This window comes from Octopus bimaculoides, chromosome 15 (assembly GCF_046866305.1).
Source record: "Octopus bimaculoides isolate indiv1 chromosome 15, ASM4686630v1, whole genome shotgun sequence".
NCBI lineage: Eukaryota > Metazoa > Mollusca > Cephalopoda > Octopoda > Octopodidae > Octopus > Octopus bimaculoides.
Genome location: NC_142942.1, coordinates 27,716,562 through 27,737,120, shown reverse-complemented (window position 1 = coordinate 27,737,120; position 20,559 = coordinate 27,716,562). Strand labels below are relative to the sequence as shown.

General features: G+C 37.2%; 1 protein-coding gene across 1 annotated transcript in view; it reads left to right on the top strand.

Moving 5' to 3' along the window:
• LOC106873751 (uncharacterized) overlaps positions 1–20,559 on the top strand; it is a 524,930-nt gene that overhangs the window by 256,767 nt on the left and 247,604 nt on the right. The window contains exon 11 of the mRNA XM_089363355.1: positions 12,607–12,711. Coding sequence (XP_089219481.1) covers positions 12,607–12,711 — 105 coding nt within the window. The remainder of the gene's footprint in view (positions 1–12,606; positions 12,712–20,559) is intronic.

Sequence of the window (20,559 nt, the reverse complement as noted above, 5' to 3'; positions counted from 1 at the left end):
ACTTGAAATTTTTTTGCATTGAACTGCATATTATTTTGCTCTGCCCACTCATATATTGCATTTAGGTCATTCTGCAGGCTTACAATATCATCAGGATTCTTTATTGCCTGAGATATCTTTGTGTCATCAGCATAGCTAGTGACAGTGGCTCTCCGAGTGACCGTGGGCATGTCCAGAAGGGCCACTATGAACAGTAGTGGCCCAGAACAGTTCCCTGTGGAACACCGCTCAATATTTGTGTTTCCCTAGATAGTTCTCCATTGGCTGCAACTGTCTGACTTCTACCATTCAGGAAGTCATGCAGCCACTCTCCTAATTTACCAGCTATGCCAAGGTTTCGCAGCTTGTGACATATCAAGCCATGATCAACTTTGTCAAAGGCTTTTGCAAAGTCGAGATATATCACATCAACATTTGAATGGTCAAGTAGCTGCTTCAGGACCCAGTCATAATGCTGCAAGAGCTGCGTGAGGCAGCTTCTACCTGGACGGAAACCATGCTGGGTCTCATTCAGCAAGTCATTTTCTTCTAGGAATGCAATCAATCTCCTTCTGACAATTCGTTCCATGACTTTGCTAATATGTGAAGTCAGAGAGATGGGCCTGTAGTTTCCTGCCTCTGCTCTGCTTCCACCTTTATGGATAGGACATATGGTGCCTTCCTTCAGCTTTTTGGGAAGTTTACCATTTGCAAGGAAACTCTGGAAGAGTATCCGGGTTGGTCCTGCTAATTCTTGTTTACACGACTTTAAGAGGACAGCTGGGAAACCATCGAGGCCAGTTGCCGAATTTGAGCTCATTTCATTTATGGCAGCTATCACATCTTCCTCTTCAATGTCGATGTAGGTAATGGATGCAGTCCCCTTCTGCTGAGTGCTATTGTCAAAGAAATCAGCTGGGTTCTTTATCTGCATGTGACTCAGAGGAGAGGTGAAGACACTCTTGAATTGTGTACTGAGCACTTCACTTATCCATGTGGGATCTGCAGTCAGTGAGCCATTAGGCAGGAACAGGGGTCCTATCTTATACTGCACCGTAGCAGTCTCCTTTGCAAATCTATAGAAAGCCTTGGGGTTTGTTTTTATGCTTTCTACTGCTCTCTTTTCCTTCTCTGCTCTCTCCTTTTCATGGGAGAGTTTAATTTTGTTTTCTATTTCTAACAGTGTTAGTTTTAATTTAGCCCTTTTCTTATCCTCCAGTTCTCTATTTAACTGGTTTGAGACCTTTGTCCTGTGTCTCATAAGGATTTTCCTGTCTCTAGGAATTCTATTGGCATGTTTGCTGGTCTTTCTATATGGCACGTATTTGGTGCATATGTCTTGTATGGTTGACATAAAATGACTTAGTTTGAGGTCATTGTCTTGTATAGAAAGGCTGTCATGCCAGTTTTGATTTCGAATCTCTCTGCGAATTGACTTCCAGTCTGCCCCGTGGAAATTCAGGTTGGATATTGCTTGAGTCCTCTTGGTGGGGTGGGTGTCAGTGGGTTGTCTAGGACCATACATAGTTAATTCTATAATGTTATGATCTGAGAGAGATGTGGGCGTTATTTTCACATTATGGATTAGGCTCACATTGTTTGTGAAGCAGAGATCCAAAATATTGCTTCCCCTGGTTGGTTGGAGTATCACTTGTTCCATGAACAGCATGTTGGATAGTTCTAGCAATGATTTTGCCTGGCTTTGTTCATGCAGTGACATCCCAGAGAGGATGTGACCTTCAGGCCATTTAACATTTGGGAGGTTAAAGTCGCCTAGGAAAAGTATATTGATGTGTTGGTCCAGATTTGTCAGGACCTCTTCTATGCGTCTGAGGCTGTCCTCAAATTTACCTTCCTGCTTTGCGGTATTTGGTGGACGGTATGTTGAGCATACAACTACATCAATTTGTTTTATGTGTACTATTAAAGTATCACATACAGAGTTTGAGTGTGATAGTAGTAGTAGGGGTGTGACATCTTCTCGGATGTACATTGCAACACCCCCTTGACTTCTATTCCTTCTATCTGTTCGGAGTACGGCATACTCTGGTATATTTATCTCCGCATCTGCTATATTAGGTGTTAGATGCGTTTCGGTAAGCACCATGCATATTGCTTGATTGCATGTTACTAGGTCTTTCAAGTATAGGAACTTGTCTTATATATATATATAATATATATATATAATATATATATATATATATATATATATATATATATATATATATATATATATATATATATATATATATATATATATAGGCAATTCAGCAGCACTATACAAAAAAGATCACCACTGTCCAACAGATGAACTACAGGGAGCGACTGAAGGCACTAGGTCTCTACTCCCTGGAGCGCAGGCGGGAGAGATATGTAATAATATATATATGGAAAATACTGGAAGGACTGGTGCCAAACTTTGGTATCAAGTACTACAGGAATGCCCGCACGGGTCGCCACTGCATGGTGCCAAAGGTACCGTCCACTGCATCTCACATAAGAACGAGATACTGCAGCAGCCTCGGTTTCAGAGGACCTCAGCTCTTCAATGCCCTGCCAAAACATTTGAGAGACATGCAAGACATGGATGCGGAGGTCTTCAAGACAAAACTTGACGCTTTCCTCTCCAAGATACCAGACGAACCAATGGCTCGTAATGAGACGCAGTTTAGGGCAGCTGTGTCAAATTCTCTTATACACCAGATGTGCCATCAAAACTCTTGATTGGACCATGTCAGGTGGGGGAGAAGAGCCATGCAAGGAACGTGAAAATCACGGTGGTGCACCAGCATGACCGCAGCCACTTGGCTGGAACACATAAATAAATAAATATATATATATATATATATATATATATATATATATATATATGCGTGTGTGTGTGTGTGTGTGCAAATAATACCAGACTGACTCGGTGCCTGAACTTAAGTGCCTAGTTCAGCTGAATCTTAATTATTTCTATATATTTGTGTGTGTGTGTATGTATATAGCATTGTCACAAGTTCAAATCATTGAACAAAAATGTAGTGTGTTCATTAGAAAGTGGCTAGGCTTACCTCAGATGTTGAACAGTTCAGCTCTTTATCGTAAAAGAGGCTCATTGCAGTTACTAGCGTCAACAGTCAAAATTTATAAACTAGGGAAGGTACAAGTGGTGATAATGCTGAGAGAATCGAAGGACATGGAAATCAGGCAGAATCCACCAGATGTGAAAACAGCCAGGAAGTGGAAAGCAGAAGCAGAGACTGATGACATTCTGTCTTCTCTTACACACCAAGATATGGTGAGTATAATGCAAATTCATTGGAAAGGATTTGGTTTTGGCGCAGATCAGTTCAGGCTGTTTGCAGGTATTATGTAGAGGAAACACTGATCTATTGTTAGCAACAACATCAAAACAAAGGAAGCAGAGAGAAGAGAACTTCATTTGATCCAATGCACTTAACAAGGACAGATGACGAGATAGGAGGAACATGCTGTTGAGAAGAAAATAAGTTGGAATCGGATATGGAGGTGGACCACATCTTAGCTAAGTTTTCTGATTCATTCATCCTATGGTGTCTTGCCATTACCTGCAAATCTAGTAAGATGGAACATCTCAGAGAATGATATATGCAAATACAGAAAGGTCGGAACACTGAAACATATTCTTTCCAACTGTTCACTAGCATTGAATAGGTATACATGGAGACACAACCTGGTCCTTAAGGTTATCTTCAATGCTATAAAGAACCAAATTGATCTCAACAACAGTGAAAAAAAAACTGTTGGAAGTACCAACTAGAGATTTCATTACCTTCATGCACTCAGGGCAGCAGATCCATTTCCAAAAGAAGAAGAAACTTCCTGTGAGTGACGAAAAGTGGAATGGCTATTGGGAGGTGGCTGCAGATTTACCAGGGTGCCATGTAATCTTTCCTGTCCCAGTTACAAAAAGACTGGACATTTTAATGTGGTGTGAAAGAACGAAAGTTGTGAATCTATTCGAGTTAACAGTTCCTTATGAAGATAACATGGATGCTGCTTGGGCTCAAAAGATCGACCGTTATGTAAACCTCCTTGAGGAATGTTAAGATGCAAGCTGGAAAGCAGAGTATTTTCCAATTGAAGTCAGAGGTAGAGGATTTGTTGGACACAGTGTGACGTTACTGTTGTTATCGTTAGGCCTAACTCATCGTAAAGGAAATACCACCCTAACTGATATCCAAACTACAGTGGAAAAGGCTAACCACTGGATTTGGTTAAAAAGAGGCAATGAGTGATGGCTAAAAGAATATTGAGCTTTATTTGATAACCAGTTGATCTAGCAAGCAGGGCCTCATATCAGTGAGGGTGGTGGTGGTGCACAATGATGCCTTCGAGAGGTAGGCCCCGAAACAGCACACATTCTCTCCTGATGACGCCATACACTTGCTGGCTTCTGGTATGCAGAGCTTTCGACTGGTAGCACTTACCTGTCCAAGTTGTTTGTAAAGCATTTATATGTATGTATAAATATATATATATATATGTGTGTATGTATGTATGTATGTATGTATGTATATATATATATATATATATATATATATATAAATGGAACAAAAACGCAATAGAGGACATTAAAACATTCGGACAGATAGATGATACAAAAGCAGACAAGAGAAACAACAATTAGGACAGGCAAAAAAAGATGGGTCATTTGTGGCTTTCTTTCCTCAGTCAAGTTCCAGGAGTCATGCCCATTTCTGGCAGTTACACTTGAGATGGTTCAATCTGGTTGCCCCCCCACCAAAGTCTAAGCTATATATATATATATATATATATATATATATATATATATATATGCATACATATACACACACACACATATATATATATACATATGTGTATATGTATGTATATATACATCTATGTATGTATATATATATATGTGTGTGTGTGTGTGTGTGTCTATATGTATGTATATATATGTGTCTATATGTATGTATATATATATATCCATGTATATATATAAGTGTTGATTTCTCAGCCCAAGAATTACAGCGTGATGTGCTGCTTGACTGGTCCCCCCTCTCTCTCTCTCTCTCTCTCTCTCTCTTTATATATATATATGATGATGATGATGATGATCTTTTCTCCCGCCATGCCTCTGTCTACCCCTCCATCCTCTCTCTCCCCTTCGTAGTTTTTCCTTTAAGGTCTTCAGGTTCTGGCTATATATAAATGAGAAACCCATTCTAAATTATCTCGCTGACGTACTACGACGAAATACCCAAGATGCAGATAAGATAGAGATTTTTACTTATTTACGGCCTCAAACATCTCAATACCTTGCGCTTTAGTTTTGTTCCTTATTATTTATCTTGTTTCTCTCCATGAAATTCAATTGAATTCAGTTGTTGTCTTAAATTCATGCTTATTCATTTTCTAAGCTTCCTAAATTCATGCTACGTTATATTCTAATCACCCAGAATTCATTGCTCTTTTAAAAAATTACGATTTATGCATTGTTGTCTCTCAAATATTTAAAATCTACAATTAAGAGCCCTCTCTACTCGCTGGCGGTACCTACCCACCCTAACCCATTTTCCTTTATTCAAAAATTCTTATCGCTCCTTAAAATTATGGCTTTTAAGTGTTGATTTCTCAGCCCAAGAATTACAGCGTGATGTGCTGCTTGACTGGTCCCCCCTCTCTCTCTCTCTCTCTCTCTCTCTCTTTATATATATATATGATGATGATGATGATGATCTTTTCTCCCGCCATGCCTCTGTCTACCCCTCCATCCTCTCTCTCCCCTTCGTAGTTTTTCCTTTAAGGTCTTCAGGTTCTGGCTATATATAAATGAGAAACCCATTCTAAATTATCTCGCTGACGTACTACGACGAAATACCCAAGATGCAGATAAGATAGAGATTTTTACTTATTTACGGCCTCAAACATCTCAATACCTTGCGCTTTAGTTTTGTCCCTTATTATTTATCTTGTTTCTCTCCATGAAATTCAATTGAATTCAGTTGTTGTCTTAAATTCATGCTTATTCATTTTCTAAGCTTCCTAAATTCATGCTACGTTATATTCTAATCACCCAGAATTCATTGCTCTTTTAAAAAATTACGATTTATGCATTGTTGTCTCTCAAATATTTAAAATCTACAATTAAGAGCCCTCTCTACTCGCTGGCGGTAACCCGCCCTCCCACCCCCTCCACCCCCTCCACCCCCTCCACCGGAAGTTCATTCCTCTGTCATCCCACCCCCTCCACCGGAAGTTCATTCCTCTGTCATCCCACCCCCTCCACCGGAAGTTCATTCCTCTGTCATCCCACCCCCTCCACCGGAAGTTCATTCCTCTGTCATCCCACCCCCTCCACCGGAAGTTCATTCCTCTGTCATCCCACCCCCTCCACCGGAAGTTCATTCCTCTGTCATCCCACCCCCTCCACCGGAAGTTCATTCCTCTGCCATCCCACCCCCTCCACCGGAAGTTCATTTCTCTGTCATCCCGCCCCCTCCACCGGAAGTTCATTCCTCTGTCATCCCACCCCCTCCACCGGAAGTTCATTCCTCTGTCATCCCACCCCTCCACCGGAAGTTCATTCCTCTGTCATCCCACCCCCTCCACCGGAAGTTCATTCCTCTGTCATCCCACCCCCTCCACCGGAAGTTCATTCCTCTGTCATCCCGCCCCCTCCACCGGAAGTTCATCCCTCTGTCATCCTGTCAACCTCGGCTGTCTCCCGGAACCCATCTAGTGGCCTTGGCCATCCTCTCCCCTACCTTTGGGTAGCGCATTAAGGTTGAGAAATGTTTGCAGGTTGTAGGTAATGTTTTGCTTATGAATTCTTCCAATTGCAAGTTTTCTTTTCAGGTACACGACACTGCTTTTCCCCTTCCCAGGCTACAGGCCCACACCCCCAACACCCATACTGTTAGGATTGGCACTCTCAACGTCGGCACACTGAAAGGTAGATCGAGGTCGTTAGAGTAAGTGACAGAGTACTTAAGATCAGACTAGTGCTTCATCATAGATTAGCTACTGTCATCTCAGCCTATGCACCTCAACCTGGGCTACCAGATGGTCTGAAAGACCAATTCTATGACACCCTCTTGCAAACTACCTCGTCGACGAGTGACAGGGACCTTCTCTTTGTGGCTGGAGACTTCAACGGTCATGTCGGACGTCGTGCTGGGGGCTTCCATGGCATACATGGAGGCTATGGCTTCGGTTCCCGCAACGAGGAGGGAACCAGACTGCTGGAGTTCTGTGATGCAACCAATCTTATGGTCTGCAATACCAACTTCAGGAAACCTGCCAGTCACCTAGTCACCTACCGCTCCGGCAGACACTCTAGCCAAATCGACTACATCCTCGCCAGAAATAGGGAAAGAGGGCGGCTTATAAATGCCAAAACCTACCCTGGCGAAGAATGTACCCCACAACATAGATTAGTAGTTAGCGACTTTGGGATCAAGGCAAAATGGGTGCCCAGAATTAGACAGGCTTGGAGAAGAAGGGTGTGGAAGCTTAAAGACCCTGCAAACGGACAGAGACTTAGAGACAAGTTACTTGAAGCATTTAACGAAATAGAAGGGGATATAGCATCATACAACGTGGAAGACAATTGGAGATTTCTGCGGGACAACCTGTTGAAAGCCACCGACCAGATTTGTGGGTGGTGTAAGGTCCCCTCCCAACCCAGAGTAACGTGGTGGTGGAACAAGGAGGTAGACAGGGCTATTAGACAAAAGAAACAAGCTTGGAAGGACTGGAAGAACGGTGGTAGCAGGGAATTGTACCAATGTGCCAGAAGGGAGGCTAGGCGACAGGTTTATTTAGCCAGAGGGGAAGCAGATAAGGAAAGATTTGCCAATGTTCTGCGCCGTGAGGACCAAAGACTCGAGGTATTTCGGGTTGCAAGACAGTGTAGGAGAGAGAATAGTGATGTTGTAGGAGAGAAATGTGTTCGCATGGATGATGGTACGCTTGCATTAAATGAGGATGCAAAGAAAGAGGTCTGGAGATGCCACTACGATAGATTGCTTAATAAAGAGAATGAATGGGAGAAAGAGAGCCTGCCTTATGTCGACCCAATAGAGGGACCAGCTATCCGAGTTGATAGTACCAGGGTAGATAAAGCAATTAAGAGTATGAAGACCGGGAAAGCCCCCGGCCCATCAGGAATCACTGCAGAGATGCTCAAAATATCTGGCAGTGTTGGCTATAGCCTAGTCACCCGTATTACGAACCAGGTGATACACGAAGGAGTCATACCCTATGACTGGTGTAGCAGCATCATAGTCAACTGCTACAAAGGTAAAGGGGACGCTTTAGATACAAATAATTACAGAGGCATCAAGCTGTTAGATCAGGTTATGAAAGTTACAGAGAGGGTCATAGCCCAACTAATTAGGGAGCGAATCAATTTAGATGAGATGCAGTTTGGGTTCGTGCCAGGTAAAAGCACTACTGATGCCTTATTTCTAGTGAGACAGTTGCAAGAGAAATACCTAGCCAAGGATAAACCTCTGTACCTGGCTTTCGTTGACATGGAGAAAGCCTTTGACAGGGTCCCCCGATCCCTTATCTGGTGGTCAATGAGGAAACTTGGGATAGAAGAATGGCTAGTGAGAGCTGTGCGAGCCATGTACAGAGATGCGGCCAGTAAGGTGAGGGTTGGAAATGAGTACAGCAATGAATTCCGGGTAGAGGTAGGGGTCCACCAAGGTTCCGTCCTCAGCCCCCTATTATTTACCATAGTCCTCCAGGCAATCACAGAGGAGTTCAAGACAGGTTGCCCCTGGGAGCTCCTCTATGCTGATGACCTTGCCCTAATTGCGGAGTCACTATCAGAACTAGAGGAGAAGTTTCAGGTGTGGAAGCAAGGTCTAGAATTGAAGGGCCTTAGAGTCAACCTAGCTAAAACCAAAATCCTAATAAGTAGGAAGGTAGATAAAACACAAACCCCTTCAGGTAGATGGCCCTGCTCAGTATGTAGAAAAGGAGTAGGTAGTAACTCTATAAGATGTACCCGGTGCAAGCTATGGACACATAAGAGGTGCAGCAACATCAAAGGCAGGTTAACTAGCAAGTTAGTTTTTGTTTGTGGCAGATGTTCAGGTGCAATAAAGACTGCAAACAAACAGGAAACAACTTCTATCTCATTCCAGGGTGAAAAACTAGAGGTAGTCGATAGCTTCCGCTATCTGGGCGACCAAGTTAGTAGTGGGGGTGGGTGCGCTGAAAGTGTAGCTGCTAGAATAAGAATAGCCTGGGCAAAGTTTAGAGAGCTCTTACCCCTGCTGGCGACAAAGGGACTCTCACTCAGAGTAAAAGGCAGACTGTATGACGCATGCGTACGAACAACCATGCTACATGGCAGTGAAACATGGGCTGTAACTGCTGAGGACATACGTAAGCTCGCAAGGAATGAAGCCAGTATGCTCCGTTGGATGTGTAATGTCAATGTGAATACCCGTCAGAGTGTAAGTATCTTGAGAGAAAAGCTGAACATTAGAAGCATCAGTTGTGGCGTGCAAGAGAGACGATTGCGCTGGTATGGACATGTGGTGAGAATGGAGGAGGATAGCTGCGTGAAAAAGTGCCACACCCTAACAGTTGAGGGAACCCGTGGAAGAGGTAGGCCCAGGAAGACCTGGGCTGAGGTGGTGAGGCAAGACCTTCGTACATTGGGCCTCACCGAGGCGATGACTACGGACCGAGACCTTTGGAAATGGGCTGTGCGTGAGAAGACCCGGCAAGCCAAGTAAGATCGTTGCCAGTGCCCCTGGACTGGTTCTTGTGCGGGTGGCACATGAGATGCACCATTTTGAGCGTGGCCGTTGCCAGTACCGCCTGACTGGCTCCTGTAGGATTTTCGAGCGAGATCGTTGCCAGTGCCCCTGGACTGGCTTGTGCGGGTGGCACATAAAAGACACCATTTCGAGCGTGGCCGTTTTCGTGCGGGTGACACGTAAAAGCACCCACTACACTCTCTGAGCGGTTGGCGTTAGGAAGGGCATCCAGCTGTAGAAACTCTGCCAAATCAGACTGGAGCCTGGTGTTGCCATCCGGTTTCACCAGTCCTCAGTCAAATCGTCCAACCCATGCTAGCATGGAAAGCGGACGTTAAACGATGATGATATATATATATACATGTATCTATGTATATATATATATTGTGTAAGATATAAGTTAGAGGTAATGTAACCTAAGGGATAGATGCATCTATAGGCACTTCTGGTATTACCTCAGTATGTATGGTTCTTGTTATAAGGTATACGGTAGGTGTTTTACAGTCATTATTTGAAGTCATCTTAATTAAAGAATGACTTTAAATCACCAATGATCCACTTCTCACTGTTAATTGCTCCATTTCTTATCCTCTCTCTCTTGGCTCCTGTGCAGGTGGCATGTAAAAAACACCATTTTGAGCGTGGCTATTGCAGTACCGCCAGACTGGCCCTCGTACCGGTGGCACGTAAAAGCACCCACTACACTCTCGGAGTGGTTGGTGTTAGGAAGGGCATCCAGCTGTAGAAACTCTGCCAGATCAGATTGGAGCCTGGTGCAGCGTTCTAGTTCTCCAGTCCTCCGTCAAATCGTCCAACCCATGCTAGCATGGAAGGCAAACGATAAACGATGATGATGATATATGTGTATGTTTGAATTTGTGTGTATATATATATATATATATATATATATATATATATATATATATACACACACACACACACACACACACACACAGATAGTTTTGAAGTGATGTACAGATATAGTATATTTAGAATAATTAGGAAGTCAGAATGCTGGATGATTATATATAATTTTTTATTTACATTTTATTTACACTTATAGCATTTTCTTCCATTATTGGATTTATCAAAAAGTGGTTCAAATTTAGATTTCCTGGCGTTTTTATATATAAATAATTTGTGGGGTTTGCCAAGCAAGGGAGAAGAAAGAATAAAAATTTTGAGTAGTAGTTGGAGGTAAAGAGGCATGGCTTTTGTATCAGTACAGTCAGACCATGGCTTTTGTATCAGTACAGTCAGACCTTTTTGTGTGGGGAAGGAAATATTATTTTTTGCATTTGAATTGGTCAAGGTTTTAATTGAAAAACCAGTTGTTGTTTTCGACTTTTTCTGTAAAAATTATAATTGCATTTCCATGTCTTTTCTATTTTCGTCAAATTTGCTTGCTTGGGTATCCATGCTGATACTGTAAAAAACATTGCTGAAGTTTATATATTTTATCAATGATTACTCAATAATACAAAGAAATTTAAAATAAAATAGCATTTTCAACAGTGTGGTGAGCTACATGCATTTTGAGCTAGATATTTGGATGATAATTATGTAACCCAATCCTTTTTAACATGTTTTATGTTGTATATGCTAGAGTTTATATAGAAGGCAAAATCAGTACGAATCTATTAACACATGTTTGGTAAACAAGGTATTCAGGCTATATTTGACAGTTTGCACAAAAAGAAAAGAAAACACAATATCCCATCCGAAAATAAAAGTGTGTTACAAAAATCAAAATATATCAATGAGATTATGGTTGAGGGATAAACAGTTTACTCAAAGTAGTTGACTTCAGCTTCCACCATGGCCTCAAGGCAGCTTCTGAGCCTGGCATATGCTTTCCTCACAGTGGCCCTGAGAATACCTTTGAACACCTCCTTAATCTTTGTCACTAGCTCATCCTTGGAGTTGGAAACAGAATAGGTGGTATCTTTCTCAACTGTTCCCCACACATAGTAATCCATGAGATTACAAATGGGGGAATTAGGAAGCCAGAAAGAAGGGGTGGTGAAGTTATAAGAATTCTCTAACAACCACTTCTGACTCTTTTGGGTGGTATGGTAAGGAACTGAATCCTGCTGTCACACATATAGCCTTCCAGCAGCGACCCTCTCCGGCTATGGTTTGACCAGTCTCCAGCAGCTTCACATAACTATCTAAATTGAGCCTAAGGCCCTGTTCAAATATGTGGGGTGGAATTCCAGTGTGCAGACAATCAGAATGCCTGCTGTGTACCTTCCAGCTGGTTATGACTTTGTATTCTCTGTTGCAGCTGTCCTTGTCACAACTTATAGCCTTTACAGTATTCACAGAGCATTGAGCATGTCATGATAACAGCATTTTGATACCTGGCACAAATCATCTTGATAGAGGGAACTCTTTTCCAATATTCAGATGGCTTCCAGCCCTCCATGTCAGCTAACTTTTTCTCTCTTACAACTTTAATCTCTCCAAAGTTATTGATCAGTCATCTCTACAAGCTGTTCCTGAAAAAATGAGACTTCTAAAATCATTAAATTTAGCCCAAACATCCAGTATTGCAGCACAATACTTTTTAGATATTGCTTGTTATGATAGAAGTGCAGAATATACTCATATATTGAACATGTGTATAGAGAAACATTTTTCTTCAGTTTTCTAATCATAATCTTTTGGTCAAATATTCCACACAGTGGAATATTTGTCAAATGTAGTACTAGTAATATGTGTGTGTGTATGTGTATATATATATATATATATATATATATATATATATATATATATATATATATATATATATATATATGTATGTGTATATATATATATATATATATATATATATTCCTTTTTCATTCCTTAGGAAGGTTTGCTGTCAAGCCTAACTCAACTCTCCACAATTACATTGTCTCGGAATGTTTTTCAATCCTATCCATCAGGTGGTCCTTCGCAGTTTTGCTCAGCATATGTAAGTATATCTAATTAGATTTTGTTTTATTAATCTATTATATTACAATGCCCTTTCTTGCAAGCAGAGAGAAAATGGTAAAATAATAGTGACATAACATCCTTGGTTACATTTTATTACACATTCTTAAGTTGTTTGACTGTTTGAACAAATATATTGTTGGTTTTACTTGTTTATACAATCGTAACAATGTATAAAATTTAATATGAGAGCTTGATAAGTTAATTTGCCATAAGGATTGTAAAATCTAATGTTTTGGGACTCGTTCTTTGTTTGAGAGTAATAGTTAAAGTGCTGCAGTCATTTGGGCTGAAATAAATATTTAGCTACACACACAAACACACACACGCACACACACACGCACACACACATGATGAAAGATAAAATCAACCCCAGCAGCTTTTGAACTCAGAATTTAAAGAGTTGGAAGGAATGTTGCTAAACATTTTGTCTGGCGCAATAATGATTCTGAAGGCATGTGGTCTAGTAGTTAGAATATTGTACTCATGATTACTGGATCATAGGTTCACTTCCTGAACCAGGAAGCATGTTGTGTTCTTAAGCAAAACACTTCATTTCACATTGCTCTGCAGGTGGCAGAATTTTTGGTGCATCTGTAGTGGCAGAATTATTGGCTTATCTGCAAAAATGTTTTACAGAATACCTTCCAGCTCTCTAATCCCACCTGCCTGGAGAAAGCAATTGGAAACTACTCCACTGTTCATACCAAGTCTATTTATGTTAGCCGAAGTTTTGGTAATCTACTCAACAGTCCAGCATACTGATCCTCTCAGGTTGTGTAGAGAGTGCTAGAGAAGGTTCGTATGGACAGGATCTTCCCAAAGGCAGACCACTATTAGACTATATATATATATGTATAGGTGCAGGCATGGCTGTGTTTGTTTGCTTCATGACCACATGGTTCTGGGTCCAGTTTCACTGCGTAGCACCTTAGGTTCTGGGCTGACCAAAATAGTGTGAGTAGATTTGGTAGATGGAAATGGGAAGAAACCTGTCATGTATATTTACATGCCTGTAATCTAGCAGTTCAGCAAAAAACAGATCAATAGAATAAATACTAAAGTTAGAAAATATTAGTACTGGGGCCATTCTGTTTGAGTAAACCCTTCAAGGTGGTGCCTCATCATGGCTACAGTCTAATGGCTGAAACATGTAAAAGGTAAAAAATGTATGTATATGTGTGTATATATATATATATATATATATATATATATATATATATATATAGATTCATATATATATATACATACATATATATATATATATATATAATAATAATATTAGGGACAAAATCCAAAATTACAGGTAAAAAACCCAATTAAAATCAATTTATAAAAAATTAAAATTAAATTGAGCCTTATAGATAAAGTATATATAAAATATATAGTTTTAGGGAAAATAACCAATTTTCAAGAACTCATCGATGAAAATCCACTATCACATATAGAAAAATTAATAATTAAAAGCACAATAAATGAGTATAATATAAAGTAAAGTTAATATCATAAGATAAATATAATAAAAAGATTACACGTGTTTCATAACCAATTTTCAAATAGAAAAGAAATTTAAATCGATTAAAATCAATTGAAATTATCGAAAATAAGTTCTATTCAAAAATATAGCTACTCGTCAGATCGTAAGTAGAACAATAATTAGATATATATCTCAACCAACAATAAGTACCAAATGAATTAATATGAAATACTTATTATATAAAGATAGAAAAATTATTTTAAAAATATCATAATATCAAAATAATAACCATTCAATAATCATCTCTTCATCCATTATAATAACATGTATATTATATACAAAAAACATCTTACATAAATTATCATTGTTTTAAATTATCATTGTTTTAAATACAAGTTGAACAAAGTTTAAGTTTAAAATAATAATGAAGATAAAATTAGTACATATTTAACCGGTGTAATAGTTAAAGCTATACTATTTAAAGCTAAAGACGTTTATTTAATTATAATTAAAGATCAATTGAATAATAGAAAAATACAAGATTTATTTATTTCTACAAATGTAATAATAAAAAATATGAATGAAAAAATTATGAATGGAAAAAATTATGAATGAAAAAATTAGGAAAGAAAAAATTATTAAGAATAAAAGGTTAAACTTTATATATATATACAAAGTTTTGATTTAAAAAAAACTTTAACGATATTATAAACTATAAAGATTAATAATTAATCAAATAATATTAATCAAAAATATTCGAAAATATATCAACACTATTCCAATCGAAGTTCTAATATTATGTTGAAATGAAACTATAACTTCTGAATAATTTAGTGTTAAATAAGTTATCTATTAAAATAATCTATAAAGAACCAAATGAATAGTATAAAAACAAGAATACATATTATTTTCAAATAGTAGAAAATCTTTAGCAAAGTGAAAACAGTACTTATCCAAATTTTTCCGTAAGTACTGTTTTCACTTTGCTAAAGATTTTCTACTATTTGAAAATAATATGTATTCTTGTTTTTATACTATTCATTTGGTTCTTTATAGATTATTTTAATAGATAACTTATTTAACACTAAATTATTTAGAAGTTATAGTTTCATTTCAACATAATATTAGAACTTCGATTGGAATAGTGTTGATATATTTTCGATTATTTTTGATTAATATTATTTGATTAATTATTAATCTTTATAGTTTATAATATCGTTAAAGTTTTTTTTAAATCAAAACTTTGTATATATATATAAAGTTTAACCTTTTATTCTTAATAATTTTTTCTTTCCTAATTTTTTCATTCATAATTTTTTCCATTCATAATTTTTTCATTCATATTTTTTATTATTACGTTTGTAGAAATAAATAATCTTGTATTTTTCTATTATTCAATTGATCTTTAATTATAATTAAATAAACGTCTTTAGCTTTAAATAGTATAGCTTTAACTATTACACCGGTTAAATATGTACTAATTTTATCTTCATTATTATTTTAAACTTAAACTTCGTTTAACTTGTATTTAAAACAATGATAATTTATGTAAGATGTTTTTTGTATATAATATACATGTTATTATAATGGATGAAGGGATGATTATTGAATGGTTATTATTTTGATATTATGATATTTTTTAAATAATTTTTCTATCTTTATATAATAAGTATTTCATATTAATTCATTTGGTACTTATTGTTGGTTGAGATATATATCTAATTATTGTTCTACTTACGATCTGACGAGTAGCTATATTTTTGAATAGAACTTATTTTCGATAATTTCAATTGATTTTAATCGATTTAAATTTCTTTTCTATTTGAAAATTGGTTATGAAACACGTGTAATCTTTTTATTATATTTATCTTATGATATTTACTTTACTTTATATTATACTCATTTATTGTGCTTTTAATTATTAATTTTTCTATATGTGATAGTGGATTTTCATCGATGAGTTCTTGAAAATTGGTTATTTTCCCTAAAACTATATATATATATATATATATATATATATATATATATAGTCTGTTAAAGTCTGTCATACCGGCCATGACAAAGGGAAATAGCCCTGAAACTCGAGTCGCCTTTATATATTTATATTTATATATTTATACATTTGATCCTTTATATTGAACACTCAATATTTCATCTACATTCAATACTTTCTTTCATGGTGCCATCCATTTTTATTTTATTTTATTTTATATTATATATTGTATATTATATTATATATTGTATATTCCATATTCTATACCCCACATTGGTTCTGCAGGAATATAAATAAAACATAAAAAACAGACAGTGTTGGAACTCTTTTAAACAAAATAATATATTCCTCTATACACAATCATACAAAAAAAACACCTTTTTTGTATTTATTTTTACTCGCATATATATATGCATACATTTTTTACCCTATATATATATATAAAATATTAAGTATGTTTTAAAATGCCACTGCCTTGACAAAAGTTAATAATGCGCATTATGAACTCATTTCTAATTTAGGAATGCTAGACAGAACTCAACCTTACTCACCAAAATCCCCCCACTGTACCCTTAAGGACCATAAAATAGATTTCCGGTCGAAACCTTCTATTAGAATAATTTGCCCTACAAAATCTCATTTGGGCAGAATCAGAAAATCCATGATTGACCGAATTGTCCCTTTGGTTAAGTATAATGTTGCATTACCTTTATGGAACTCTACCAGACATGTGATCTCTTGGTTCCATTCCCTTATTGATAAAAACATCCACTAGATTTAAACAGTTCAATATTTCGAATTACTATGCATCGATCTCCCCTATTTTGCTTAACAAAGCATTAATATTCACCCGTAATTTAACTGACATCCCAAAGTCAGACATAGATATTATTCTAACTGCCAGGATGACCTTGATCAATTACAGTGATCAAAATTGGGTAAGGGCTGATTCCATGGGCCTATTCAATATAATGAAGACTCAGCACAGATTATGGATTTAGTGGGCCTGTATCTCCTCGCGAAAATAAAAAGTAGCTTCCCTAATCTCTCTGGGGGTTTATATAGGGACAATGCCTTATTTATTGCACGTGGTCTGTCAAATCCCACTGCTGAAATGGTAAAAAAGAATTTATGGAAATATTGTAAAAATTTCTTTAATCTTGATATCATTTTCGATATCAACTCCAAAGTGGCTAATTTCCTCGATGTAACATTAGACTTGAACATGGAGCTTTACTATACATCCTGAAAGCCAAACCAAACCCTCCAGTATATCAACATTTCCTCTAATCACACTAGCTCAACTATTAGCATTGTAGTCACTATCTCTATTAGAGTGTCAAATCTATCTGCTAACAAGAAAATCTTCAATCAATACGCCCCTACATATAATAATGCCTTGAAAATAAGTAGGTTTCATAAAAGTATCTACTATATACCAGATACTAAATTAAAAAGAAAGATCACAAATATTGATCCTTATAATAGCATAGGTATAAGCGAAGTAGGTCATCTAAATGATACTAGCACAAATCAACCACATGTTAAACGATTTAGGCCAAAATATAGGTGTTATAATAATTATAAGTATAAACTTCCTCCTCCTGAGACTTCTAATACAATTAGAAATTCTAAATCCAGAATACATGAAATTATTTGGTTTGCCACTCCTTTCTCACTTAGGGTTAAGAATCTACCTAGATTGTTTTGTAAAATTCTACAATCTATCAGGTCATCCCATAAGTTCTCTCCAAATTTTGAATAAAGAAAACAAGTGATCAAATGTTATATTTAATTGAAATTTAATCATCAATGTATTTTCCTTGATTATCTATGACTTCCTTCCATCTATTTACAAGCTTGTTAATCCTATCAATGTAAAACTCTCTTGGTTTCAAAGTGAAAAACTCTGAAATGTTAGTTTCGACCTCCTCCTGGCTTGCAAAAGTTATGTCCCCCAAATGATTCTGTAAACTATGAAACAAATGGTAGTCTGAAGGAGCAAGGTCGGGAGAATAGGGTGGATGAGGAATTTTTCCCAACCAAGCTCTTCGATCTTCTGTGATGTGATCTTTGCAGTGTGGGGTCACACATTGTTCTAATGAAACATCACTCCTTTTCGATTCACTAAAGTGGGTCTTTTTTTCTTCATAGCTTTGGTCAAATGCTCTAATTGCTGACAGTAGACTTGAGCATTGACTGTTGCATTAGGTGGTAACAACTCAAAGTGAATTACTTCTTTGCATTCCCACCAGATAGAGAGAAGAACCTTTTTCCCATGAAGTTCCCTTCTTGGTTGTGGTTGAGCTTTTTCCCTTTTACCAAGCCACTGTTTACGACATTTAACATTTCAATAGAAGATCCATTTTTCATCACCAATCACAAGTCTATCCAAAAAGGGTGAAATGAGTTTGTGAGATTGGAGAAAAGAGCAGATGTCAAATTGGGGTTTGCGGCTGCTTTCGGACAATTCATGAGGCACCCATTTTCCAAGTTTAGGAACCTTTCTAAGTTGTTGAAGATGATGATGAACAGTTATATGGTTTGAACTAAGCTTTATTGGCAATTCTTCAACTGATAATGCAGGATTTTCTTCAAGTAATTCCTCAAGGAGCTTATCATCAAACTCAACTGGACGTCCTGTTCGATCTTCATCTTCAAGGCTGAAAATCTCCACTTCTGAATTTTGCAAACCCTCTTCTGCAAGTTCTTTCATTCAAGCATTCTTTCCCATAAACTGAGTGTATATTTCAAGTTGCTTTGGCTGCTGCGTTTGCTTTTTGGCACTCATAAAGCATTATGTGCCTCAAATGCTCTTTGGATACTTCCATGTTAGAAAGGGTTATAATCAAAGAAATTTTAATTCTGTTATTCTGTAAAATAATATTTAATTAGTTTAAATGTACACAAATGCATAAAAATAATTTTTAATTCCATTAGGCATTCTAAAATACTATTAAATTTCATTCAATTTTAAAAAAGGTAAAATCAGACTGAGCTTATATGATAACTTTCCCGAAACATCACAAATATTATGCCATTTATTACAAAAATCAAAATATATCAATGAGATTATGGTTGAGGGATAAACAGTTTACTCAAAGTAGTTGACTTCAGCTTCCACCATGGCCTCAAGGCAGCTTCTGAGCCTGGCATATGCTTTCCTCACAGTGGCCCTGAGAATACCTTTGAACACCTCCTTAATCTTTGTCACTAGCTCATCCTTGGAGTTGGAAACAGAATAGGTGGTATCTTTCTCAACTGTTCCCCACACATAGTAATCCATGAGATTACAAATGGGGGAATTAGGAAGCCAGAAAGAAGGGGTGGTGAAGTTATAAGAATTCTCTAACAACCACTTCTGACTCTTTTGGGTGGTATGGTAAGGAACTGAATCCTGCTGTCACACATATAGCCTTCCAGCAGCGACCCTCTCCGGCTATGGTTTGACCAGTCTCCAGCAGCTTCACATAACTATCTAAATTGAGCCTAAGGCCCTGTTCAAATATGTGGGGTGGAATTCCAGTGTGCAGACAATCAGAATGCCTGCTGTGTACCTTCCAGCTGGTTATGACTTTGTATTCTCTGTTGCAGCTGTCCTTGTCACAACTTATAGCCTTTACAGTATTCACAGAGCATTGAGCATGTCATGATAACAGCATTTTGATACCTGGCACAAATCATCTTGATAGAGGGAACTCTTTTCTACTGTAAAATCTACTGATAAATTCTCACACTCTGCAATACCTAACTTAGGAACAATAATAGATTCTATATATAGGGATGAAATTAAATGTATCGTGAATAAAGACAACAATAGCGTAACTAATAATAATAATTTAAGGAATTTAAGGGAATAATAATTTCATACTAATGAAATAAAGGATATAGCTTAAAATAAGGACAACAATAATGCAACTCATAATAATGCTTTAAAACTAGCACTATATACTAACGGAAATAAGGATAACACTAAGGTATCAACCCCAAATACTAATGTAACAAATAATAATAATCAAACTTTAATGAATTTAAAATTAGGCACCATATCCCAATCTAATGATATTAATAATGCTGGCAATATAAATAAGAACATTAAGAGTAGTGCGCCACTAAATAAAATATGTAACTTCAGGACCCCCAAAACCCGTCCACTTATAGGATCATGTCTTTGATACAATGTTGTATATAAATGTATAGTATGCATACCCAATAGACAAAAGAAGATATATATAGGTAGTATGATAGATTTCAAAAGGAGATATAGGGCCCATCTGAATTCCTTTTCAAACCCTAAGTATAAGAATTCCACTACCTTAATGGCCTATATAAATAAACTTAGGGATAGTAACTTACTT